General features: G+C 44.4%; 1 protein-coding gene across 2 annotated transcripts in view; it reads left to right on the plus strand.

Annotated features, from left to right (window-relative positions):
• The first annotated feature begins 3,191 nt into the window (after positions 1-3,191).
• Positions 3,192-27,809, plus strand: part of LOC111834285 (macrophage mannose receptor 1) — a 28,139-nt gene continuing 3,521 nt past the window's right edge. For both annotated transcript variants that reach the window (XM_023793398.2, XM_023793399.2), the window contains exons 1-26: positions 3,192-3,387; positions 7,836-8,237; positions 9,491-9,664; positions 10,308-10,463; positions 10,964-11,077; positions 11,239-11,382; positions 12,187-12,369; positions 13,460-13,617; positions 14,388-14,501; positions 16,031-16,146; positions 16,234-16,382; positions 16,618-16,817; positions 17,726-17,844; positions 18,817-18,898; positions 19,348-19,492; positions 20,003-20,041; positions 20,148-20,311; positions 21,623-21,687; positions 22,113-22,213; positions 22,353-22,495; positions 22,660-22,774; positions 23,266-23,441; positions 23,733-23,838; positions 24,924-25,156; positions 25,774-25,939; positions 27,124-27,273. In XM_023793398.2, the coding sequence (XP_023649166.1) occupies positions 3,321-3,387; positions 7,836-8,237; positions 9,491-9,664; positions 10,308-10,463; positions 10,964-11,077; positions 11,239-11,382; positions 12,187-12,369; positions 13,460-13,617; positions 14,388-14,501; positions 16,031-16,146; positions 16,234-16,382; positions 16,618-16,817; positions 17,726-17,844; positions 18,817-18,898; positions 19,348-19,492; positions 20,003-20,041; positions 20,148-20,311; positions 21,623-21,687; positions 22,113-22,213; positions 22,353-22,495; positions 22,660-22,774; positions 23,266-23,441; positions 23,733-23,838; positions 24,924-25,156; positions 25,774-25,939; positions 27,124-27,273 (3,781 nt within the window). In that variant the 5' untranslated portion in view covers positions 3,192-3,320. The remainder of the gene's footprint in view (positions 3,388-7,835; positions 8,238-9,490; positions 9,665-10,307; positions 10,464-10,963; positions 11,078-11,238; positions 11,383-12,186; positions 12,370-13,459; positions 13,618-14,387; positions 14,502-16,030; positions 16,147-16,233; positions 16,383-16,617; positions 16,818-17,725; positions 17,845-18,816; positions 18,899-19,347; positions 19,493-20,002; positions 20,042-20,147; positions 20,312-21,622; positions 21,688-22,112; positions 22,214-22,352; positions 22,496-22,659; positions 22,775-23,265; positions 23,442-23,732; positions 23,839-24,923; positions 25,157-25,773; positions 25,940-27,123; positions 27,274-27,809) is intronic.

Consider the following 27,809-nt stretch of genomic DNA (forward strand, 5'->3'; position numbering starts at 1 on the left):
GGGGATATTTTCTTTTTATGCCACCCTCAACTTGCTCTTGTCCACGAAGGGCAGCCACCTGTTGCGGCACCCAGGGAGCTGGGGGTTAAGGGCCTTGCTCAAGGACCTATTGATGCGCTGAGGCTGAACTGGTGACCTTCTGATTACAGGCACACAGGCTCAGCCCACTGAGCCACACGCTGCCCCCAATTTGTTGTTGAGCTTGTCAACTGGAGCTGATGAGGTTTAAAGGTAACCTTGTAATGGGCACCTAACCATGCTAATACTGCCTAGCATTAACAACGGGCCTGGAACCTGGTACCCTCATACATGACCAGGGAAAGCTGCAGGGAGGCTGTCAGTCAAACACCTTAGACCCGCCCAAGATGACACCAAGGCCAATCAGGTGAGGCGACATAAACACTTTTGAAAGAATCTCCATAAGCTACACTGTTAAATTAGTCTCAGTGCTCCTCTAAAACCCATAGATTCCACAGAATTCAAGACTCATTTCCATAACCATATACATAAACAGATCAATTCCACCCGAACAAAACCCTTACCAGCCACCAACCCATTTGAAAGAGACCATGAAAGTTATGCCCCAATCTTGATAGATAAATGTATTTTTTAATGCAAAGCATTTTCTTTGTCTAAAGCAGTGTTTTTCAACCCAGTCCAGGGGGGATCCGCAGGCAGTCCACATTTTTGATCCCTCCCAGCCAATCAAGAACATCAAATTCCTCGTACATGTGTGATTGGGAGCTGGGTGAGAGCAAAAACGTGGACTGTCTGGGATCTTTGGATTGGAAAACTTTTAAAAGGAATCATGGGAGCTGTTTGTGGCCTGTGGGGACAACTGCATCTTTTGTCAAAAAGTGAGTGAGGCTTTGTGAAGCTGCTTTCTTCCCAACTAGAAAATCACATCCTTTTTTTCTGCTGTTTCTCTGTACAGCCACCTCTCATATTCACCCAGAAGGTAAGGCTGGAGATATCCATGGTGGCCTCAGGCCCTCAGGACAGTGAGTTCAATTTCCAACCCCAATGTGCTCGTGAAGTTTGCATCTTCCAATCATCGAGTGCAATGACACATGCTTTGCTGGGCTCCAAACTCACCGTGACTCTTTCGGGGATGCAAGGATGGGAAGCTAGTCAGTCTGATAGACTGATAGAGTATAAGACCTGCAGGAATTTAAGTAATTAAAATTCCCTTCCGGGGCGGTATGTTGGTGCAGTCTGGATGCAGTCTAAGTTGGCAATGCAATACACATAGGATACTACACCATATGTTTAATGTTATTTATGCTGCTGTTTATTGAGGTAAACGTATTGTTTCATTACCACTGCATGATCACTATTTATATAACATACTGCAGTTTTTATATACAGACGCTCCTCTACTTATGAACGAGATATGTTCCGAACGGCCGTTCATAACGTGAAATGTTCGTAAGTCGTTATTCAACATCATTTTAAGGGTATACTCAAGTACAAAGAACTGGGATGCTGGGAGTTTGCACGCTACACTGCTGCGCGGCGGGAGTAGCGGGCAGGAGTCGTACTAGGCGGAATTGGTGTGCAGGAAAAAAAAATTGATGTTGCGGACAGGAAATGGGAGCCCAATTTACACAATATGGACTTACAGTCCTCTTCGTGTCTGAAAGTTCGTAAGGTGAAAGTTCGTAAGTAGAGGACCGTCTGTATAACCTTTTTATTCTTATGGTTCTCTTAGGTGGTAGATAAATGCACATGCATATTAATGCCTCTATAGGGATTGTGACTGGTTTAGGGTTATGGAAGATGGTGGATCCTAACAGCTTTTCTTTGTCCACTGTCTATCGTGCATCCTCGCTTGCACATCCTGCAGTCTCTCACTGTCATGTTCGTGCAGAGTAGCTTACCAAAGCTAGCATCATCCTGTATCACAGCCGTGTTTCGAGAATGTTTTGCTGTTCTGCAAGATGAATGCTGGACTTCCTGATTTCTGGTAAATTTTTAATCCCATGTGGGGAAAGGTGCACGATAGCAACAGGAAATGGGATGGGAAGCAACAGTGGTTATGTAAGTGTAAAAGGTTCAAATGCTCCAGTAAGGTCACTGGGACTGGGTCTAACGAGAACAGAGATGAAGGTTAAATATACAAAACTTCAAACATGAACAGGAATTCTATTCCTGTGAATCCACCAATGAACATCCAGGGCACATGGGAGCCTAGAAGCTCATCTGATCCTACAAATTCCTCCCCTTTGGTTTTATTAGATGGGTCCTATCTACTGCCACCTGCTGGCCACCTGCTGTAACACAAGCGCATCTGGCTTCATGAACTTCTTATAAAAAAAGTTCACAGGTATGTCATGTTTTTTTGAACAGACTTGCTGCTGAAATATTTTGCAGCAAAATCAAAATGTGAGGTGACCAGAGGAATGATGTTCAAGTCAAATGTCATCTTGAGCAGAATGTGAGGGCAGCTTGGGCTGGTGTGAACCCTCATCAAAAAGCCCAGGCAGAGATCTGGAACTAGTGAAAAAGCTTAATATACCTGACTGCCGGGAATTTTTCACGAAGATCTTGTGTGTGATCATATGGTTCTGGTTCAGAGCTGCTCCCCGGCAACCACAGTGGTGTGAGATGACGGTTCGAGTCACGGCAACACACCTCCACAACCCGGGGAAACTCGAAAGTGAACATGCTCCATGTGTTTTGCTCTAAACAGAGCCGAGAGATGATGTGTGCCTTTGCTGCGGAGCAACATAAGCTGCGTTTTTTTCATTTTTATTTTGCGTTATCCTTTTCAAAAATTGAATAGCGGCCCCTGGTCGGCGACGGATCGAATGGAGGGTACTGACGCAAAAATTTGCTGAGCCTGCTGTCAGATCGATGTCCCTCTAGTGTCCGGGTGTCTGAAAGCTGTCCCCCTTCTGCCCCCGTGTGGGTGGCCCTGATCCTCTTACCTGATGATCAGAAATAAAAGGACAGAGGCTTTATTAAATGAAAACTGCACCCCCCCCTGGCCTAGCATGGAACTGCACGATGCGGACCCCTTCGGGCTGGGCCTGTGGTTTCCATTCCAGGATCTGACGGCCCCCTCTCTGCTGTCCACTGGCCTCTCTGCCATCTCGCTCCAAGACGAGGAAATGCCCCCCTCATCCTGTCTGAACCCCGCTGCATCCTGACAGGGCGCTTCCTCCGCTTTAAGAGGGGGGAGGCCGGCCCGACTCGCACCCAGACTGACGCAAGGTGGCACCTGATCATTAGGAGAGAGCTCCCCTTGGCCTGTTTAAATCGCGATAGCCGCAGTACCTTTTCATCGCGATCGTGCGGAGGATTATGCAGCAGGTACCATGAGACACTTTCCACTGGTCGTACTCTTCTGCCTTGTCTACTTTTTCCACGTCACTTTTCAAATAGGTAAGTTTTATTCTTATTGAAGTTACGGTTTTGTTTTGGCATCATTGTGCAGAGAAAAGTAACTACAACCATACACTGGATTACTGGCTGCACAGGGTGTATGGTTACATTTACAACTATTCTCACTATTCCAATAAATTGGAAATGCAAACAGTTTTAGTTGATTGTCGTGAAATTTACTTTGATATTAACCTTGTGCATCCAGTTAATATTTAACCAGCCAGAAAGCAGCATTATCATGTTGCATCCAGGATTTGACATTAAGATTAAGAGTCTGGGTTCTTTCCAAGCATTTCCACGGGTCTTCTGTGCTTTTCTTGGGAAAATGATGGATTTTCGGCATAAATGACACTCGGGTGCCCTGATCCGAATCCAATTTTTCTAGTAATGGTTCTGGTTCAATGGTCACATCTTTGATACCCTTTAAATGTTATAGCATGTTTTCTGTCTTTCTAATTAAGCAAAACATGTAGCACATCAGAAACATTAATTATGACACAAAAATGGATATGTGACAGTAATTATTGAATATCATCCCAATCACACATACTATACATAGATAGATAGATAGATAGATAGACAGACAGACAGACAGACAGACAGACAGATTGACTGACTTTATTAATCCCTCGGGAAGGTTCCTCTGGGAAATTCAGTTTCTAGCAGTAACAATACACCGGCCTCATAGTACAGTTACACATTGCAGTACAGCAATACATTACAAAGCATCTAACATAAAAATATAGGAAAGACTAATAAATAGCAGTGAGAAGATAGTAATAATAAATAATTATTCCACGGGTTAATTGCACATTCATGTGGTCTATTGTCAAAATGTCCTTCTGTTCCCCCTCCTGCCCCCCAATGAGAATTGAACAGTTTGATGGCGTGCGAGACAAAGGAATTTTTAAGAACATAAGAAATTTACAAACGAGAGGGGGCCATTCGGCCCATCAAGCTTGTTTGGGGAAAACCTAACTAATAGCTCAGTTGTTAAAATCTTATCTAGCTCTGATTTAAAGGAACCCAGGGTTTTAGCTTCCGCTACACTAGCAGGAAGACTATTCCATACTCTAACTACATGCTTTGTAAAGAAGTGCTTCCTCAAATTCGTTTTAAAATGTTCTCCCTCTAATTTCCACTTATGGCGATGAGTTCTAGTATTTAAACTAATATTGAAGTAGCCATTTGGCTGAACAGCATCCAGACCCGTTAGAATCTTATATACTTGGATCATGTCCCCCCTTAGTCTTCTTTGCTTGAGGCTGAACAGATTCAGTTCCGTTAACCTCTCCTCATAAGACATTCCTCTAAGACCAGGAATCATTCTCGTAGCCCTCCGTTGCACCTTTTCTAAGGCAGCAATGTCCTTCTTGAGGTATGGTGACCAAACCTGCACACAGTATTCTAGGTGGGGTCTTACCAAGGAATTATGTAAGTGTAACATCACCTCCCTTGACTTAAACTCCACACACCTAGAGATATAACCCAACATTCTGTTGGCCTTTTTTATTGCTTCCCCACACTGGCGAGAGTGGGACATGGAAGCATCAACATACAAACCGAGATCTTTCTCGTAATCAGCTACCTTTATTTCAGTGGAACCCATAAAATATCTGTACTTTATATTTCTGCTCCCTGCATGGATTACATTACATTGATCTGTGTTAAATTTCATCTGCCAGGTAGCAGCCCAGTCCTAATTAAATCCAGATCCCGTTGTAGCCTCTCTGCTGCTAGATCAGTATCTGCTACACCGCCCACTTTGGTGTCGTCTTCAAATTTAACCAGTTTGCTGTATGTATTGGTGTCAATATCATTAATGTAAATTAGGAACAATAGCACATCTGAAAAGCAGATCACATCATAGGCCTTTTTGTGATCAATTTCTCTTGTAGCTTCCTCAAAGAACTCAAGTAAATTTGTTTAACAGGATCTACCTCTCCTAAATCCATGTTGGCTATCCTTTATAATGTTATTTGCATCCAGGTAATCTACCATTTTCACTTGAATTATAGCTTCCATTATTTTTCCAGTAATGCTAGTTAAACTGATTGGCCTATAGTTTGCTGGATTACTTCTATCCCCTTTTTTGAATATGGGTGTTATATTAGCATGCTTCCAATCTGAAGGTACCACACCCGCAGATAATGATTTCTGGAATATTAGAGTTAAAGGTTGGCTAATAATATCTCTCATCTCTTTTAAAACTATAGGTAAGATGTCATCAGGGCCCTGCGATTTATTTATTTTGGGTTTAGCTAGGCTTTGTACCACATCAGCCTCAGTTATACATATATTGGTCATAGATGACGCTGTATTCGTACAAATTGGTGGTAAGTTACTCATGTTCTCTACTGTGAACACCCGTGTAAAATAATCATTAAACTCATTTACTATATCAATTTCATTTTCAGTTATAAGGCCCTTACTATCCTGCAAATTAGTGATTTCAGCTTTTAGAGCTCTTTTGGATCTTTAAGTCTGTTGGTTCTGGATGTGAGGAGTAGCATCCTGTCATTGAGCATACTCCTCTGGTTGTTAATGACAGTGTCGGTTCTGGATGTGAGGAGTAGCATCCTGACACTGAACATACTCCTCTGGTTGTTAATGACAGTGTCGGTTCTGGATGTGAGGAGTAGCATCCTGACACTGAACGTACTCCTCTGGTTGTTAATGACAGTGTCGGTTCTGGATGTGAGGAGTAGCATCCTGTCACTGAAAATACTCCTCTGGTTGTTAATGACAGTGTCGGTTCTGGATGTGAGGAGTAGCATCCTGACACTGAACGTACTCCTCTGGTTGTTAATGACAGTGTCGGTTCTGGATGTGAGGAGTAGCATCCTGACACTGAACGTACTCCTCTGGTTGTTAATGACAGTGTCGGTTCTGGATGTGAGGAGTAGCATCCTGACACTGAACATACTCCTCTGGTTGTTAATGACAGTGTGCAGAGGCTGCCTGACATTATCCATAATGGCCAGCAGTTTGTTCAGAGTCCTTTCCTCTGCCACTGTGGCCAGAGTGTCCAGCTTCATGCTAACAACAGAGCCAGCCTTCCTGATCAGTTTTTCCAGCCTGGATGAGTCCTTCCTCGCTGTGCTCCCCCCTCCCCCCAACAGACCACACTGAAGAAAAGGACACTGGCCACCACAGACTGATAAAACATCCACAGGAGCTTCCTGCACATGTTAAAGGAGCACAGCCTCCTCCGGAAGTACAGCCTGCTTTGGCCCTTTTTGTACAGGTGTTGTGTGTTGTATGTCCAGTCCAGTTTGTTGTCCACCCAAAGCCCGAGGTACTTGTACTTGTGCACCACCTCCACCTCCTCTCCCCTGATCTGAACTAGGTCATGGACCTGGTCTGGACCTCCCAAAATCTACAACCAGTTCCTTGGTTTTTGAGGTGTTGAGCTGCAGGTGGTTTGTGTGGCACCAGATAACAAAGTTCCTCACCAGACTCCTGTGCTCCTCTTCCTGGTCGTCCCTAATACACCCCATGATGGCCGTGTCGTCCGCGAATTTCTGAATGTGACACAATTCAGAGTTGTAGCAGAAGTCTGGGGTGTACAGGTTGAAGAGGAGAGGAGACAGCACAGTTCCCTGTGGTGCTCCTGTGCTGCTGACCACAGTGTCAGACGTGATGTTCTTCATCCTGACATACTGCGGTCTGCCGGTGAGGTAGTCAGTGATCCAGGCAACCAGGCAGGGGTCCAACCACATCCTGGACAGCTCTCCTTGTAGCAAACAGGGCCGGGCTATATTCCATTAGAGTGTATGTACTTTGTTTCCTAACAATTTTCCCCACCAAAATTTATCAAACATAAGGCAATAAAATCTTGGGAGTTATTTTTCAAAAAGATCTCTGATGAAAACACTTGCAAGGGTTCAGTTTATGTTTTGTTTGTTTTTGGCTGTGAAAGACAAATGAGTACATTGAAAAAATAGGAAGAGTAACTGGAATAGCTCCATATCAGCATAGCCGTTACTGTTTTTGACATGGGGGTTTTCTCAATATGCGTACCTGACCATGCCTGTGTTCTTTCGTACCCATTTTACATCATCTTCCATTGCCGAAGATTAGTTCCAAAACTAAGAACAGAAGTAAAGAGGATGGTTAAAATCCCCAGCTGTCATTCTTGCCCACCCCAAATATCAAAAGGATTCATCGGTTGCATCCTCGACATCCATCGAAATGAGAATAATCCCATGATTCATTGTGTCCCATGTTCGTTCCTGGCATGCAAATTACCAAGAATACTCTTGCCAAGACCACAGGTATAGGGTATTGAGAATCATCCTGGATGTCAGGTGATCTCCTTAGTGTCTTGGCTTGTGCCTTCTGTCATGTCAAGATCTATGCCTGGTGAGTTTGACTTGAAGAGCATTTCAGAAAAATAGTGTGGGATTATGTCCCATCTGACCCTTGTTCCCCCGCGTGGTCCACAGATAGCAGCTCCTTCTTGATTTACAACGTGGACCACAACAAGTGCGTGGTGGCCCTCAGTGCCAACTCCATCCAGGCCGTGGCCTGCAACCCGTCCAACAATGCTCAGCGATTCCGCTGGACCTCGGGTTCACGGCTGCTCAGCATCTCGCAGAAGCTCTGCCTGGGTGCCCAGAGCCTCAAAGACTGGGTCAAGGTGCTGCTGTACCCTTGCGATGAGAAGAGCAACCTTCAACAGTGGGAGTGCAAGAACGAGACCCTGTTCGGCCTGGTGGGCGCCGACCTACACTTCAACTACGGCAACTTCAACGAGAAGAACATGATGATCTACAAAGGCTCAGGTTCCTGGAGCCGTTGGCAGATCTACGGCACTCAGGAGAACCTCTGCTCCAGGGGTTATGAAGGTACGGGAGATTGGTGGGTGGCTATGCTTCATAGCATTACCGGTCAAAGCCCATTTTTGGGCCTCCTCTCATCAAAATACTGCTTATTCATATAAGAACTCACAAAGACACAATCAGACAATCATGTGGAGCTGTAGGGTGTGGCTCTGTGGGCTAAGCCTCTGTGCCTGTGATTGGAAGGTTGCTGGTTCAAATCCCAAGTCTTTGAGCAAGACCCTTAACCTCCAGCTTCCTGTGGCTGCCCTTTGTGGCTTCCTTGCTCTCACCTACAGAGAGTAAGTGAGGGGAGGAGTAAAGAAGAATTTCCCTACAGGGGTCAATAAAGTATCAGTTGTCATTACTATTGATATTATTATTATTATTAGACAGAGTGAAACTGGCTTGCTAAATCGGCGGCCCAGGAGGCCACCAGTGTCACCCAGTAGGTTACCAGGTAGTGCTTCTCTGGGAGCAAACCTGCCAGGCATTTGGTGTGTTTATTTGTGGTCGCCCCTTTGCATTATGGGGCTGCTGTTAGCGCTAACTCTGATCGCTGTGCGCATGCACAGCAATCGCTATGTTTTCCATTACTTCGTCTGTTCTTTCTCAGTGTCTTTCTGCTCCCTGCATGGTTACTTGGGTATGAACTGTTGGAGAGCTGGCAGTAGGAAACAGGAAATGGGCTTCCTACTGTAGGTACTGCTGGATAACAAGATAGGCAGTATTATTAGTCTGTTTTTATCACTGGTGCAGCTGGTTTAAAGGTTTCTCCTGTTTGTTATTTTTTTCCTGAGAAAAATGTTCAGTATCTGACTTAATCACACACACATACATCCGGACTATGTCAGGAAACCAGTGTCCCTGGATGAAACTCTCGCGAACACAGGGAGAGCGTGTAAACTTCATACACATAGAACCAGGGTGGAAATCAGCCCTACAGGTGTGAAGAATACGAGGGGGGGGGGGGGGGGGGTCCATGATAAATTTTTCAGAGCGTTGAGGGCTTTTGGCCAGCTTACCAGGAAAAGGCCCAGTATGCCAGATGGCCGGTCCAGCTGTGGGGCTGAGTGATTAAGTTCTGGAAAAACAAGCAATGGTTGTGTGGAAACCTCGAAGATCAAGTCCATTCTCCTGTTGTCTTTCTCGCCGTCCTACAGTTCAGACTTTTTCCTGCATCTAGCTAACTTTCGTTTGCTGCACTGCATGTCAACACTTTTGTCTGCATCAAGTCCAGAGTCATGTATCTTAATGTATTCATCCTGACTGTTTCGTAGAGATCTTCTCCATCGGTGGCAATGGACTGGGAAGTCCTTGCCAGTTCCCTTTTATGTTCGAGCAGAAATGGTATGCTGAGTGCACCTTGGCCGGCCGGTCAGATGGGCTTCTTTGGTGCTCCATGGACACTGACTATGACAAGGAAAAGAAGTGGGGATTCTGTCCAACCAAATGTGAGTAATAAATACAGTCTGTGTGAGGGGATCTTCCTTCGATTTGTAAATTCCTGACCACAGAGACATTTTCTCTTAATCAATATGATTTTATGCGCAAATACTATGTGGTTGCAAAGCCAACAGTGGTTCATTTGTTCTGTAAAAATTCCATACATTTCTTCTTGCCATCATCCTACTAGCTACTGTATATATGTATATTCAGCTACAGAAAACTAGCATGAATGCATAGTACACAACTGACTCTGCTTCACTGAAAACTTGGCCTCGTCAAATGTTCAAAATACTTACAGTATTGTGGACGAATTTGTTTTCTTGGTGTATCTTTCCTGTTTCTGTGTGACTTTTGAGCGGGTTATAAATCATCGGTCGTCACTGGCAGCATCTGGTCTCTGACCTAAGGAAATGTCAGCATGAACATGAGCTAAGGATTCATGACCCCCCCCCCCCCCCAAGGATTAGTGATGTGTCAAGAAGAGGAAGTCCAACTGATTGTATTATCCAAATGTGTTCTTCATCCAGGTTATGGACACTTGATAAGTGTGTTGGCTTTGGGCCAAAAAAGGGTTTCCTTAAGCCCAATATACGGTAGATAAGTTTGTCTTCTTCTCTTCTTCCCTTGGACCGTTGTTCTCCTGTAAAGCCAACGATGGCTGGGACAGCGACCCGGTTACGGGAGTGCTGTACCAGAGGAACACGCAAGCGACACTGACGTGGCACCAAGCCCGCAAAAGCTGCACTCAGCAGGGTGCAGACCTGCTGAGCGTGGTGGAGCTGCACGAGCAGACCTACATCGCAGGTATCTGCACTCCGAGAAATGGCTCCAGGAGGTCGACCTCAACGGCTGCTCATGAGATGCCATGCTTAACACTTAAGATTAACGTCTTTTAAAGCTACCGCGTCAGGTAGTTAAAATAGTCTTCAAAAATAAGGGTTGGCTGGTACAGTTCAAATAACATACAAAGTCCATCCTTTCTGCACGATAACTGTATCTGCCATGTTTAGCATCTAGATTTGTACTGTATATGTATACGACTGTATATGTATAATTATATGTAATGTACGACATGACAAACTGATAGTAATGGATTATATTTCCATTCACCCAGATGCACTGTATGTGAACTTAGCATAAATTATTAATATACAAACTTCGTACTAACCTTAAGCCTCAGAAAAGTAACAGCTCTCTCATGCGATGGTTTGTAGCATAACTAATATCTGTTGTTGGGTGCGTGTTACGATAAGCTACTAAGAATATTAAGAAAAGAGAACTTGGGTGCTTTGTATTTTGTGAAGGACTTACGAACACTTTGGGTTCATCGCTATGGATTGGCCTGAACAGCCTGGACTTTGACAGCGGATGGCAGTGGAGTAACAGCAACCCATTCCGATATTTGAACTGGGCCCCAGGTGAGCACCTTGAGGTACTATCCAGGTGTAGGACTGTCTTCGGGAAATACCAATACTCATGAATACCAAGCAGCCACTTCGCAGAAATCTTTAAAGATACAGTCGGCTAGGAATGACTGCGAATTAAGTATTTTGTTTGAGAATCATGTCTGTGTTGACAGGCCACCCATCTTCTGTGCCTGGCATGAACTGCGCTGCCCTGAACTCTGGAAAAGCCTCGAAGTGGGAGAGTATCTCCTGTTCGCAGAAGCTGGGGTACATTTGCCGGAAAGGGAACTCCACCAGCCGCGCTCCTTTGCCCTCCGGTAAGCCGGGCTACAGACGCAAGAAATGGCTGTCCTCTGACCTCCTGTAGAAGGTGTCAACCTTGCTTAACGTCATGGATTGCTAATTGCTAATGCAAATTTTACGCTATAGTTACTTTCAAGGATCACTGCCTGCTATTATGATTGTTGTGTTGTCTTGCCGCTGGCCGGCACGTTGGCTCTGTGTCTGGGGATTTAGCGTATCCTCCCTTTGTCCGTGTGAGTCTCTTCTAGGTTCTCTGGTTCCCTGCCCATGGTCCACAGACATGCAGTTAGGCTAACTGTCTCTAAATTGTTGATAGTGTGTGATCTATGTCTGCTTGTGCTTTCTGATGGACTGGCATCCCATCCAGAGTGTATGTCATCCTCGTGCTCTATGGAAAGGTTGCGTGTTTCCCTGTGATTCTAAGGATAAGCAATTGAAAGATGGATGGATGATTGCTGCCATTAACTATAGATGTGCATGACATAATATTGTATTCATTTTTCCTGCAATGATACTTTATTTAGTGTTTTTTTTGCAGAGGTAATTCATTCTGTGAACAAGTTGGCTTAACCCAGGGGTGTCAAACTCCAGTCCTGGGGGGCCGGAGCCCTGCACAGTTTTTGGTTCACCCTCATTTAACACACCTAATTCAACTCCTTGTGCTAATTACCACAGAGCTCATAAGCTAAATCATTTGTGGTGGATCAAGGAAAGAGCTAAGCTACACAGGGCTCCGGCCTCCCAGGACTGGAGTTTCACACCCCTGGCTTAACCTCTAGAAGGCCCAACTTCTAACCCGACTCATTTCCTTACCACAGTGATGGACCAGCCTGGCTTCTGCCCCAGTCACTGGGTGCCATACGCCGGCCGCTGTTACTACATCCAGCGCACAAAGAAGATGTGGAAAGATGCCCTGGCCGAGTGCCATAAGGAGGGCGGCGATCTGGCCAGCCTCCACAACATCGAAGAGCATAGCTTCGTCATCTCCCAGCTCGGCTACTGTGAGTCAGGACGGCCTTGTGATTTATACACGGTGTAACAGCTACACTCAGGGTGGCTCAGTAGGTGGTGCAGTAGCCTCACATTTAGGCTTTGAATTAGGAATTGGGCTCTGTGGAGATTACATGTTTCCCTTGTGTGTGCCAGTTTCCTCTGAGTACTGAGGTTTCCTTAATTGAGTTGGTGAATTCTAAACCGTCCATATTGCATGACTGTGTTGAAGAGTGTGTGCTCTGTGATGGACTGGCATCCCGTCCAGGGTGTCCCCTGCCTCGTGCTCTGTGATGGACTGGCATCCCGTCCAGGGTGTCCCCTGCCTCGTGCTCTGTGATGGACTGGCATCCCGTCCAGGGTGTCCCTTGCCCCGTGCCCTGTGATGGACTGGCATCCCGTCCAGGGTGTCCCTTGCCCCGTGCCCTGTGATGAACTGGCATCCCGTCCAGGGTGTCCCCTGCCTTGTACGCTTGTGTTTCCTGGGATAGGCTTCTGGCTCACTATGGCTAAGTTGCATTGGATAAACCATTATGGAAGATAGATGAATAATTACCATACCATAAGTATTTTAAATTGTACAGTAAAGCAGAAAAGTTCCAATGTCTGGAAATATGCCAAAAGAAGGCATTTCTGCACAGTGAAAAGATGCAAAGCAATAAAACGAATGTTATTTTTTACCAAAATATATTTGGATGTAACCCATTTGTAATCACCAACATATTGATTAGTACCTGTAATTTAGTGGTATAATTTTTCTCAGTAACTGTAACGGATTACAGTTACATTTGCAGTTTCATTACATGACACTGTTACATGTAACTAGTTCTTCCCCAGCACTGCATATTAGTACTGGAGCGCAAAGTATTGGTGCTCAAAACTATTGTTCAAATCTCCTTTGAAACAGGGAATGATAAAGAACAAATGAACCCAGACCAAATAGTGACTGTACTATGAAGCAAGTACTGCCTTGTATTTAATTCAGATCCCCAAGATGTCCGGAATTTAGGCGATAATTCACTTCAGACAGTTATACACGGGGCCATCTGAAACGTCACGTTTAGGTTTACCCTAGGTTTACCGTTTGTCCCCTGGCTGCAGTGGAGAGTGACGAGCTGTGGATTGGGCTGAATGACCAGCGGACCCCCATGCTGTTCGAGTGGAGCGATCGGTCGCATGTGACCTTCACCAATTGGAAAGTGGGTGAGCCAAGCCATGGGGTCAGTCTGCAGGAGGACTGTGTGCTCATCAAGGGAAAGGTATGTCCAATCCCAGACAGGTTCACCTGGAACCTGCAGCCCTGCCTCAACCTCAGCCTGCCGCTATCCCATCTGTCAGACCTGTGTTCCTATCCGTTCACATCACACCCGAGGGGAAAATGTGCCCCTTGATTATATTTTGGAAAAGGTGACTAACTTATTGCTTGTTATGATGTCAACAAACATCATCTGTAGGTTGTATGAAGGGGCAAGACTGAAATTCTTGGGTGTCCATGTAATAATCAGAGAAGAATCATATTAAGTGTGAAATAGTTATAGTTCCGTTAACTATGTTAGTAGAAAAGATATCTAGTGAACAGTTTACTGGCATTTCCCAGGTTTACAACGTCCGACTTATGGACAGCTATTACTTATGAAACAGACTACCATAAAGTATATTATATTAAAAATTCTGGTTAAATACCATGGTTTGTAATAACGAACGTACACATTACTTTATGCTGCTCCATGAATACGTTATCGTATGTAATTACTTTTACTATTACTGCACTGTTATCATCATGATGTACTGTATTATAATTTTTCCAACTTAACCACAAATTCAACTTAAAGACAGACTTAGGGAACAAATCTTGGGCGTAAGCTGGGGACTATCTGTACAAGTTAATTCTGACTCAGTTGACAAGTTTAGCTATTTAAACCCAAGTTCAAGACAGACATATGAGTTAAAGCTTTGAAATTACTTTCATTCGGTTTCATTACATCTCATTAGATTTTTTAGATATGCCCCCGATGTCATTTATTCCCAGGATGGAAAGTGGGCCGACCACCTGTGCGAGAAGGAGTTTGGATATATCTGTAAGAAGAAAGCATCTACCAAGCAAACAGGCACCTCTGTGACTGTGGCCGAGGGCTGCAAGCCTGTGAGTAGAGTTTCTGTGTGAGATGACCTCTAGTTCCCAAGTGTAGATCTATGTTCCCTCCATAAGAGAACCCAGATTCTGGCCCTTGTCTTGTAGCTAATGCTTACATTCTGAAGGAGCATTCAAAGCATTTGGTTCTCAGCTGGATATGGTGTCTGTGGAAGCTGGCTACAATCCCCAGAATGCTAGGAAATCATTTATATTACAAACCAGCTTGCTACTCTAAGAGGGATGATTCACTAAAGGTTCTGATTATAAAGGTTCACTAAAGGTTCTGATTATGTGTATCTGCTGGTGGAGATGGAGGGAGGGAAAGAAGAGCTGGATTTATACTGTTAATGGTTTGGAGACTTTCCTGTGGCTTTCATGTGTTCCTGTTTCATCAGCGCATTTAACCTAAATGGCCTTGCTAGAATTTTTATCTATATGAAGGGAAAAATTTCATGTATCACATTGCGCAGGGCGCTTCAGCTATGAATAAAGTGACGTCACAGGCCCTGTTAGGAGCCATTTCCCTGCCTGACTGCAGGTGCTTTCAGCATGCTGGGAATTCCGGCATCTACAAGGGACTTTAGGAATTAGGAACATCTTTAGCAGTGAATGTATCCCTTTCAAATTTCCATGCAAAATATTGTAAATGGCTTGTAAATGGGGTGTCATTCCTGCAATGGTACCCAGGAGGCTGGCTGAAAGGGAATTTCCTTCCTGGCTGTTTCTGTACCAGAGTGGAGATGTATTCCAACAGATTTGGCCAGATTTTTCCCTGTTTCAGTGGGCATTGCTCCTGAGATTGGCTGATGACTACATGTCTAATCACCAGTTGCCCAAGGCATTAGGTTGTGAATGAAAGTGTCCCACTGTCCATAATGAGTGATTTTGTGTGTGTGTGTGTGTGTGTGCGTATGTGTGTGTACGTGTGTGTGTGTGTGTGTGTGTGTGTGTGCCCTATCATGGATTGACATCCTATCCAGGGTGTACCCCAGCCTGGCATTCTGGACTTCCAGTACTGGATTGGATAGGATAGGATCGGATAGGATAGGATAGGATAGGATCGGATAGGATAGGATAGGATCGGATAGGATAGGATAGGATAGGATAGGATCGGATAGGATAGGATAGGATCTTGAAAAAAGTAGCACAGCAGAAGGCTAATTTACAAAGATGACCTCATATCTCTGTTAACTACAAACACAATGATGTAAGCTTTTTAACATATCATTCATAAATAAATCTCACTGCTTTAATCTCATCTATAGTCTGATCTCCACACTCTAGTGCAGTGTTTCCCAACCCAGTCCACGTTTTTGCTTTCGCTCAGCTCCCAACGCACCTGTACCAGGTATTTGGTGTTTCTAAGTGGCTGGGAGCTGGGAGGGAGCAAAAACATGGACTGTCCGGGGTTCCCCGAGGACTGGGTTGGGAAACACTGCTCTAGAGGGAGTGATGAACCTGTGCTTAAATGTGGTTGCCCAACAGCAGACAGGATGTGGAATAATATCGCAGGACCATCTAACTGAACTTTCTTCCAGGGATGGACCAGATATGGTGCTTACTGCTACTACGTTGGCTCAGAGAAGAAAACCTTCGATGAGGCTAAAGAGATGTGCCAAAGCAGTAATTCATACCTGATCGATGTCATCAGCAGGTAAACCGGCACGAATCATGAGGGTCGGGTGGGTCTATGTCGGTATGGATCTGCTTTCTTTCATGCCAACCTGCTTTTCTTCTGCAGATATGAAAATGCCTACCTCGTCAGCTTGGTGGGACTGAGGCCGGAGAAGTACTTTTGGATCGGCCTGTCGAATACCGCCGACCGCCACACTTTCGTGTGGACCAACACAAAGAATGTGAAGTTCACTCACTTCAACGTGGGGATGCCAGGTACACCGTCCTCCATGGGCTGTTATCCGGACGGTTCCGTAGATATGATTCATGCATGGTGGCCGACTCCATGTCATGATCTCTCTGTGGTTAAATCTGCTCCGTGAACCTCAGTTTGTCCACTTTGTACTATAACTTCTATTAACCTTGGCTTCCGTGTTTCTAGACTTTTCATCAATAAGGCGCCTAACCTAGATTTTTTTTTTGGTTCGGGGTGACGTGTGTTTGGAAAAAGACAGAAACCAGGGCTGTGTCGCCATGACGACCGGAATGCTCGCCGGCCTATGGGATGTGGTCAGTTGCTCCACCCAGCAGAAATACATATGCAAGCATCTGGCAGAAGGGATCATCTCCACGGTGGCCCCTCCCACTACGCCGCCGCTCACCTGCCCATTGCAGTGGAGATCCCTGGGAACCAGAAACTACTGCTATAAGGTGAAGCCAAGGGCTTGGTTCAGTGCTGTGGAATAGAGGTGCAAATTGGAAAACCCCAGCATCCAAACACAGCATGTCTCATACCGGGAGTAAATGAGCTCTGACTACATGTTCACACCCCCAATTCACATCATGTGCTCCTTGATGACACCCCCCACCCCCTAATGATCCCAGACTCCATGTCTCTCATTGCAGGTCCATAGCCAGGAATGCATTTCGAGAGGGGGTCCAGCAACTACACTTATTTTCACGTTTATATTTTTTCAAAAGTGTGTAGTAGGAGTTGTGGTGACATCATCACTGTAGCCTAAACACTTCCAAAGCTGGGGGATCGAATTCTACCTCCTCCCTGTGCATGTCGAGCAGGGGGGGGGGGGCGTAAGCGCAGCCATAATTGCAGAGGAGGAATGTTCCGTTTCAGAAAGTAAAAATCCAGACCAAGATTTTGTTTCAACCAAACAGTTGAGTATAAAGAGTTACAGCGTACTCAACAGATTGGTTGAAACAAAATCTTGGTCTGGAATTGCACTTTCTGAACCGGAACTTTCCACCTCTGCATAATTCATACATTAGTCAATGATGTGTTTCAAATATGCGAATGGCAGGGGAAGGGACTCCAAGGGCCAGTTAGCTTTCAGTAGGGGCGAGTGCCTTCATAGCCCTGCTCATGTATACGCCCCCCATGTGAGGTTTGCATTCTCCCCCCTTGTCACGTGTGTGTTTCCTCCCACAACCCAGAGATATTTTTTACCTGGCATCTCTAATTGGTTGTGTGTGGTTGTGTGTACGTCTGTCTTGTGATGGACTGACATCCCTCGCAGGATGTACCCCTGCCTTGTGCTCATCACTGATTGGACATGTTTTGCTGGCAGTCTTTAAACGGGAGGAACTTCCTGTCTGCCCTCAAGGTCTACAATAGGAACACGAAGCAGAAGAAGACCTGGTTCGAGTCTCGGGATTTCTGCAGGGCCATCGGGGGCGACCTGCTCAGCCTTCACAGCAGCAGCGAGTTTGACGGCAACACCATGTGAGTGTGGCCAGCCAATCAGCATCATGCTAGTGTCACAAACACCGCCTGGCTCATGATAAAAATCCCCCGAAGATTTAATTACCAGTGTTAGTGAAATTGACTTTACTTTGGGGAAAACATTTAGCCTACTTTTACTTTTGGAAAAATAAGGTTATGTGACATTATTTTACCATTTTTATTTTTATTTATGTTTATTTTAAACTTACCATTAAAATAATGATGCTCCCATTTCAAATGCCAGAGCAGGATCCACTGTTGTAGCCTTTAATAGAAAAGTAAATTGAGATTTTTAGATAGATAGTGATGAAATAATATATCATTGCGGATTTGTAGGCCAGTGTTTAGGGACCCTGCTTGAGGGAAAGCAGAGTGATGTCACCGTCAGACCCTTGAACAAGCCCTTAATCCCCAGTTGCTCAAGGGTAAAAGATGGGTAAAAAAAATCACCAGTTGAGCACTCAACTGGTTGGTTGAAACAAAATCCTGGTTTGTATTTTTACTTTCTGGACCTGAAATGTCCACCTCTGGTCATTAGTATGTCATTACTAAGGTGGAGCTGCTGCCAAAATAGCAGAGGAACATGCTTAAGTAACTACAAAAATAAAATCAAAGGTAATTAAACATTAATGCTCATAGTTGAAATTCATTACCCTTCAATACTTAATGTTATTTTTCAAAATCTATGTGGGAAAATGGCTTAAAATTTACATAAATTCATTTAGCAGACGCTTTTTTCCAAATCGGTGCATAATTTTTGAGGAAGCAAGGTCAGACAGTCCCTTGAGCAACTGAGGATTAAGGGTTTGTTCAAGGGTCTGACGGTGACATCACTCTGCTTTCCCTCAAGCGGGGTCTATTCCATTGTCAAAAAATCCTGGTTTGGATTTTTACTTTCTGGACCTGAAATGTCCACCTCTGCTAATGACAACGATACCCAGTCAAATGACTATTGTCGCATTTCTGCGAAAGGGGCCCCATGTCAGAAAACGCCTGGATCGGCATCAACGCTCTCAACGCCAACAGCGGCTTCACATGGAGCGACGGATCCGTGGTGAGTTTTACCTACGCGGATTGTCCCTCCGGTTGGTGCATTGCACAAAGCCATGTGTAGCCCTCTTCTCTGAGGCGACACTATCCGAACAGTGAAAGTTTGGTGTGTAGAGCGTACAACAGCTCAGAGGCGTGCTTGGCTACCCGTTAGAAGGGATGGGTTTTGTTGTTTCTTGGGCCCCTCTCAAAAAGTCGCTTCATGACCCCCCCCCGGCTTATTATTGTGAGGGACACATAAAAACAGCCCTTGAAAAATTCTACTGAATGGACCTCCCCCCTTAAAAGCTACCATTATCCACACTCACACGCTCATGCCCCCCTTTGTCCCCCCTTAGTGTAGTGAATGTTTGTGGCCAACAGGGGGCTCCACACAAATGCGCTATTTGTTGCGCTGCCTGTTGATGTCTGAAATGCTCCTATTAAAATATCTCCCTGTGTAAACGGGAACAGGTTTCCTACGAAAACTGGGGATATGGCGAACCCAACAACTACAACGATGCGGAATTGTGTGGAGAAGTCAGCTTTTACTACGGAAAGCCATGGAACGACCGCCATTGTGAAGCCTACAACAACTGGATATGCCAGATCCGCAAAGGTAGAGAACCAAACTATCCTCCCCACAAGTGGCCCCACTGAGGTATGGAAGCAGGGTCCAAACTTCACAAATTTAGGGGTTTTGGTTCAAAAATCCACCTCTTGTGAAGTTTGCATGCCTATTTTTTCTGTCAGTCTTTGGTGGGTGATTTTAAGGGAATTTTCACCCACGGCGCAAAGACAGAACGATCATGTCAATTTCAACAACACTGCCTTTATTTATTTGGCAGAGATTTTTGTCCGAAATGAGGTGCAAGCTGGGCGGATAGTCAATCATAAGCATACCGTTGTCAAGGAGCCAGCTTTAGTGGAGGTGCTGCTAGGCTGAGCTTCCAATGAATGACCAATACAAGTACAGGATAGTTGTGGAGGAGAGAGCAACATAAATACTGATCCAGCATCAGGAATTCTATGAACTTGTCAACAACCAATCAACAAGTGGTTTAGCTATCCGGGCTGGACCAATGCAATCCTGCCCTTCATTTCAACCAAACCTGTCTTCATCCCCCAGGTGTCACCCCAAAACCAGAGCCAACAAACACCGTTCCTGGTGAGTTATTCATCCGGCTTCTCCTTGACCACAGTTCAGAAGCATCTGGAAGACCTAAAGCCGCCACACCACGATATCCCCTGTTAAGATGCTGATTCATTCACAGAATACAATGTGACCAAGGATGGCTGGATCGAGTACAATAACACCCAGTATTACTTCAACAAACAGAAGCTAGCTGTAGACGATGCCAGAGCCTACTGTAAGAGGAACTTTGGTGACCTAGTGGTTATCACCGGGGAAACGGAACGAAAGTTCCTATGGAAACAGGTAAAGCACGCAACCGAAGTCCATTTCCAAACATCAGCACCAATAGTGGGACTCACACCTATTTTTGCTGACATTTAAGGGCTACTGTAGTAGGGTGGCATGGTGGTACCTCACACCTCCAGTGTTGGGGGTTCTATTCCCACCATTAGCTCTGTGTGTGTTTGGTTTGCGAGTTCTTGTCATGTTCACCATGAGGTCCAAAGACATGCAGAACATGTGATTTGGTACCTCTAAGTCAGTGTTTCCCAACCCAGTTTTTTGCTACCTCTCAGCTCCCAGCACACCCAGGTATCTGGTGTTCCTGATTGGCTGGGAGCTGGGAGGGAGCAAAAACGTGGACTTTCCAGGGTTCCATGAGACCATGTGTGATGGACCAGCCTTCTGTCCAGTGTAACCTTTGCTCTGTCCTTCTTGGGACTCACCTGGATGGATGGCTGTACATTAGTTTAGAATCCTATGTTCTAAGTTCCTGTGAGGATTGCATCTGCATCCTACTCTGAAATTTATGCTTTACCAGTAACTGGTCTGGATTGTGATCTGCTTGTGAGTCAGAGTTATGTAAGCAGGCTGGAAAGAGACACATTTTCTAACGAGAAAGAGCAACATGAAGGTGATTCTAAACATTATGGTTCAGAGAAAGAAATTTGATTTTGTCCTTGATTCAGTTTACATATTTAATTTGTGAATAAAATTTTACCATGCTTTGGTCTTGTGTGATCAGTATGGAAGATGAAAGGATCAATAGAATTTTATCACTAACAGACGGAATACATGTGAAGGATTTTACAACTTACCTTGATAGAATTTGGACCAAACTTTGAAGAATTTCCAAAACTCAATCAATCCACGGGATACATTTTTGAGAAAATTTCAATGGACTTTGTAAATCTTGGATTCCAACACTGTAACAGGGAGCCTGACTTTAGGTCATTGGCACTTTCATCTCAAAAAGAAAAAAAAATTACCCAGTGAGTTTTGGAAATTTGTTCTTCAGTTATGTGCACTGTATCATTGTAGCATGAAATTTAGGTCCAATCTGACTAATGTGTCTACCAGGTTTCATGTTATATGAACAGTGAAAACCTTACGTCACATTTTTGGGGGTGTGGGGCTGATGCATTGGTGGACAATAGGATGAACAGCAGTGTAGTTCTGGACAAGACCGTGCAATATCAGAATAAAATAGCCAGATGATATAAATAATGAATAGGTAAAATGTACCAAGCATTCCCATGGTGACAGTGAGATAATCAACCATAGAGTCACATGATCGGTCACATGGGGTGACGTGTGTGTGCTTGCATGTTTTAGATATCCCGCGAAAATGAAGACCAGTATTATATCGGCTTGACTGTGGACCTGGATAAAACTTTTCAGTAAGTCCCCATCTCATCCATCAGTAGGGAGCAACTGCTTTAGGGTGAAGTTTTTGTGTATGCGTGTGTGTGTGTGCGCATGTGTGTGTGTGTGCATTCGTGTGTATAGAGGTTGAGCTTACTGTATATTGATACATGACTATAATTGAAGAGCAAGTTTCCAAAACTCACTCATTCTATTTTTTTGTTGTTTTTAAGATGTTCTGAAGTCAGACTTCCTCATCATATGTTACATAGTAGGAACCAAAACCCAGTCCTTATGTAATCCAACAAAAAACTCATTACATTTTCTGAATTACAAATGGTCAGAGAAATGGTATTTACTAATTAGACTGAGGGAGTTATGGAAATTTGTTTTTTAATTGTTATTATGGTGCTTTATGCTCAGGTCACGTGTAACACAAGTCTACCCTGTGTCTCCCCAGGTGGGTGGACGGAAGCCCAGTGTCATACGTGGCCTGGGAGAACAACGAACCAAACTTTGCCAACAACGACGAGAACTGTGTGACCATATACAAGGGCATGGGTGGGTAGGGGTGCCCAGAGCATGCTGGGAAAATGAAGCCAGCAGTACACATTAACCGGTTCCTTGGTGTTGGATCGTGTCTGTGATCATCTCATACTGTCTGACTGGGCTCAATCTGGATCGTTTGCACCGCCTGCAGGCTTCTGGAATGACATCAACTGTGGTGTCACCCTACCGTCAATCTGTAAGAGAAACATGGACGTTCCCGTTAATGCCACTGCAGCCCCCACTGAAGCGCCTAAAGGAGGCTGCCCCCCAGACTGGAATTTCTTCCAAGGAAAGGTGAGAGTTATTAAGTGCAGGTTCCCCCTCTCCCTCCACTGAATAGCAGGAGAATTCAAATCCCAGGTGAAGTACCTTAAACTCGTGTACCATTCAGCACCTGAATCATTCCAGTAAAGGTGTTGCCGGTTATTTATTTCGTTTGTTCATTTTTGTGTATCCAGTGCTACAAGTTCTTTGGTGAATCCCAATCTGACCTGAAATCTTGGCAAGATGCTAGATCCTACTGCATCAACCTGGGAGGAAACTTAGTATCCATCCTGAATGAAAGGGAACAAGGTGAGCAGCAATACTGGAATGAAAACACCTGAGAGTCTTAGCAACAGTAAAGGTTGTTGATTGGGGGAGGGAAGATTTTCCCGAGGCCACACCCCTGCATTGGATCTTTTTTTTTAATTCTCTGTGGACAGATTTCCAGGACATAGTGCATCGTTTGCGGATTTCAGGGAGCTGCTCTGTCAATTTGCAGGAGAGGTGGCATATCTGGAATATCAGTAGTGTGAGGGTAGAAGCCAGAACCTGGAATATCAACAGTGTGAGGGTAGAAGCCAGAACCTGGAATATCAACAGTGTGAGGGTAGAAGCCAGAACCTGGAATATCAACAGTGTGAGGGTAGAAGCCAGAACCTGGAATATCAATAGTTTGAGGGTAGAAGCCAGAACCTGGAATATCAATAGTGTGAGGGTAGAAGCCAGAACCTTCTGGATGAGGAATACAGAAACATCATCTTATCTTCATCCCCCCCTCCCCCCAACCAATTGTCTTTCAGCATACCTGACCATCACAAGGACTGGCATCTCCTCCGACGCATGGATCGGCCTCAACGACGTCAACTGGGAGATGCGCTTCCTGTGGACGGACGGAAGGGGAGTCTACTACACCAACTGGGCCAAAGGCCAGCCAGTATCTGTGCCGGAGCGCAGCTACATATTCATGGATGACGATGTAAGCAATGGCTTCGATTGCAAATAGCATTTTTGCATTTAAGGAGTTATCAGCACAAAAGTAACCCTTCTGTCCTACAGCATTTGCCTGCTGATTGGCTTATGGTTTATGGACTAAAGTTTGTAACTACTGTAAGCTACGATATTTTCTGTAGACAAAATATAAAAAACACATGTTTTAGATTTCAGTACAGATCCTTTGTTCCCCTTAACAGTCAGTGGTTATTAGCAATGTTAATCCATTCATGGCTAGATGTTAGTGTTGGTGTAAGTGTGTTTCCCTTCCGGTCAGGAGTACGACTGTGTGGTTATGGTCGGAGGCTCCTCACTCCTCGCTGGACTTTGGAAAGTTGAAGGTTGCTCAGCTAAGCGCAGATTCATCTGCAAGAGGAACATTGGTGAGTTTTTCAATCAATCCGCACTTTCAACACTTTGTTGGGTATCATCATTTATCGCTCTTTGGATGGTACAACAGACACCTATTCTCTTCCTTTTCTAAGACATTGTACATGAAAAGTTTTTCAAAGATAAATCAAGGAACATTAATGAGTGGGTCACTGGCACTCAGTTGTTGAAGTAGCTGGCAGTTATGTTTGTCAAGAAAAGACTTTCCCTGGAGTTTCCACACTGGAGTTGCTCTTAATAAGAAAGATCTGGATATGTATGCTCAGTCAAATACACAGAAGACCTTCCGGCTTTTGTAAGGGCTGGTCTTTCAAGTTCTTCCTGTATCTCATCAACAAGTCTCCTGACCCCCGCTGACTAAGTCCTTGCCTCTGTCAATCCCCCACTCACTCTGCACTCATCTTTTTATTAATCTTTTTCATGTACTGGACATCATATATTTTCATACTTTTAAATTTCAATATTCAATATACAGTGATCCCCCGGCTATCGCGGAAGTTACGTTCCAGACCCATCAGCGATTGGTGAAAATCCGCGATATAGAAAGACCATATAAATATATATTTTTTTTTTTATAGTTTAAGCTTTAAAATACCCCTGCCACACGCTTTAAACACGTGTAAACTTATTAAAACACACTTTGTAAACACATATGATATGTGGATATCGGGCTAAGGATATAACATAATAATAATAATAATATGTAATATATATATATATATATAGACACACACACACACACATCACAGAGAACTGTGGTGCGTTGGGGGAAAAATCAATGATATATCGGGGCCGCAATAGCTGAACCGTCATATAGCGCGAGATCACTGTATCTCTGTCAGCTTGCACTGCGCTGCAGTATTTAATTCCTTTATTCTATTATTTTATTTTCTTATCTATTTTCCTTAATCGATGTTCTTTGTTCTTCTATGTTATCGGTGAATATAAGCACCAATACCGCCAAAAGTTCCTAGTACCTGATCAGTTAAATGAATTCTGATTCTGATGCCAAAAAACCTCCGGGTAAAATAACAAGCACATTCAAGCACTCTGTTGGATTTTCCGCTTCCTGGTCCAGACCCTCAGATAAATATCCCAGCAACTACCGCGCTTCCCAAGACCTACCAGAAGCTGGGAAATGACTCCTACAAGGTGGTAGCCCAGGAGATGAACTGGGATGAGTCCAGAAGGCAGTGCAAGGCGGACGATGCGGAGCTGGCGAGCATCTTGAACCCAATCGCCCAGGCTTACGTGTCTATGTTCATCTACCGGCACAAGAAGTCAATGTGGATTGGCCTCAACACCAACGAGGTACGCAGTCACCGTTCTCCATTCTCGCCAGAAACCCTCCTCCTGTCTTCTTTTGGGACGGCATTGTGAAGAGTTTTGTATCCAACTTGTATTATTATTGTTTATATTATTGGTGGTGGTAGTGATGATGATGATCATCAACATCATAATGATTGCCAGACAGACAGACAGACAGATAGACAGACAGACAGACAGACAGACAGACAGACAGACAAATAGACAGATAGATAGATAGATAGATAGATAGATAGATAGATAGATAGATAGATAGATAGATAGATAGATACTTAGAACTGGGGGTACCCATCATGCAGCACGGCATGCGGGACCGGTGTCTTCTGTGTAAATAATGTAATTAGCTGTATGTAATTAGCGTTTAGTGTGCTGCATTATGTCGTGTTGTAGTGTCATGGATAGTGTTTAATGTTATATGTTGTAAATAGTAGCGTGCATGTGCCCACCGTGAATGGTGTGAGTAATCGGGGTGAAGCACACAGTGGGCAGTGCAAGTGCACGATTTTGAAATAGATGTCATTTAGGATGTTATAATAGGACTGGCTGTCTGGGATTTTAGCTAGTATTCCGCATATATCATGTTATAAACTTACTCTCTTCAGACTAACGGGTATTTCCGCTGGACTGATAACTGGCGGATGCGGTACTCCAACTGGGCCCCAGGGGAACCGCGCAACAACATAGGGTGCGTGTACATCGACGTCGACGGCAAGTGGAAGACGGCCTCCTGCAGCGAGAGCCACTACTCCCTGTGCAAGCACTCGCCCGGTAAGACAGCCACCAAGGACCCGTCAAGCTTCACTGAACCATCAGTAGCTGTTGGCATGACTCAAACTTCTTTTCAAAGACCTATTGTTGAAGTCCGGTTGATGCAAGGTTTACCATGTAACCGAATGACAACCAAATACCTGAGTATCAGCTTCGGCCTAACTTGGTTAATGTTTTCATGAACTAGTGTCATGAGCCTGGGGTATTGGGGGCCGAGGCCCCAACTGAATCTGAACGAGCCCTGAATGATTTGTTTAGGTCAAATATTTTACCAACCATGCTCTCAGAATTTCATATATCACAACACTCCTAGTCCATGATTGTGTTTCCCAAAACATCTGTAGTGTTACATCATCATAACTTCAAAGGTGAGAGAATTCAATATGAAGATCCTCGGGCAGATTAGGTCTATGGACTAAGACCCTGATGCTTAGGGACCTAGCAATGCCCCTGACTAGTGTCATGGGGCTTGTAGGGTTATCAGAAAATAAGCATCACAGTACGTTGTGTAACACACAAAAGGTCATAAAACATTCTCGTTACTGGAGTTGACACTCAAGGACACACTTCACATCCTCCTTCTCTCTTGGATATACTTGTTCTTGAAAGAATCCATGGACACAATGAGATTTTATGCCAAAAGCAGTCAAAACTGTGGTGAAAACCTCTACGTATCTAAGTTTTTCTATGTGATTGGATTTCGTATCAGTTTGAATCCAAACGTTATATCTAATACAAAACACATGAGCTGTTTACCGTTAACAACAAATGCTAAATTGTATTTAATTTGAGTATCCATCAGAACAAAAGAATCTGGTTGGGCTATAAAGAATGAAATATCACAAGACTGCGAAAAGAAACACACAACCCTATGCATACTGTATATGTCCATCAGTTTATATTACAGATATTTGCATTTGATAAGAACCAATAAGGACCGATATGGAGTCAGTCGGCTCTTGCAGCAGCTTAAAGAAACCTATTCTTTCATAGCTTTATTTAGTATGTTTAATTATTATTAATTAACATTGTTAAATGGACTTTAATTTGCCTTTTTTTCAGCGGGACTATGTATTCACTTATATTCACTTTCATTTAAGATGGCTTTTTTCTGTTGAGGCTTTTTAGATAAAACCTCCTTAAAAGAATGAGAAGGCCTGAATCATTGTGTCACTCCACCACAGAAATCGCTCCCACCGATGCTCCTCAGCTCCCGGGAATCTGCCCTGAGCCGAAGAGGCGCCGGACGTGGGTGCCCTTCAGGGGCCACTGCTACGCCTTCATGCTCATGATGGAGAACTGGGCTCACGCCTCCATCGACTGCATGCGCATGGGTACGGTCAATCGCCCCCCCTTATGGACCCCCAGACAGTCCGCATTTTTGCTTCCTCTCTGTTATCCATGGCTTTACCAGTTATTGTTGATTGGCTGAGAGCTTGGTAGGCACAAAAACGTGGACTGGCTATGGTTCTCCCAGGTGTAGGAATTATTAGCTCAGGTAATTTTTAATATCTCCACCAATATGTTTGAAATTAATTAAAGTTTAATTAATTATTATTTAATGCTAATTATTAACCAATTGTTATGCCGAATGGTCGGCTCCTCCAAACTCAATTGCGGTATCCCTGTGAGTCTGTTAATGTGAGACTTAAATGGGATTCACTAATTACCAGTATCGCTTAGTAACCTGGGTTAGAAGGCTCGTCCAGCGAGCTGCATCACCAGGTAATGTAAACGATTGGTAGCGAAGCTCCCCTCATGGCCGATGAGAGAGAGTCTCGCGATGTTTCAGGCGAGTTTGAGGTTCAGAGCGTGTAGCAAGATCGCACAGAGGCAGGAACTTAGTGTGAGACACTCAATGACGGAGGCT

Source organism: Paramormyrops kingsleyae, chromosome 4 (genome assembly GCF_048594095.1).
Source record: "Paramormyrops kingsleyae isolate MSU_618 chromosome 4, PKINGS_0.4, whole genome shotgun sequence".
NCBI lineage: Eukaryota > Metazoa > Chordata > Actinopteri > Osteoglossiformes > Mormyridae > Paramormyrops > Paramormyrops kingsleyae.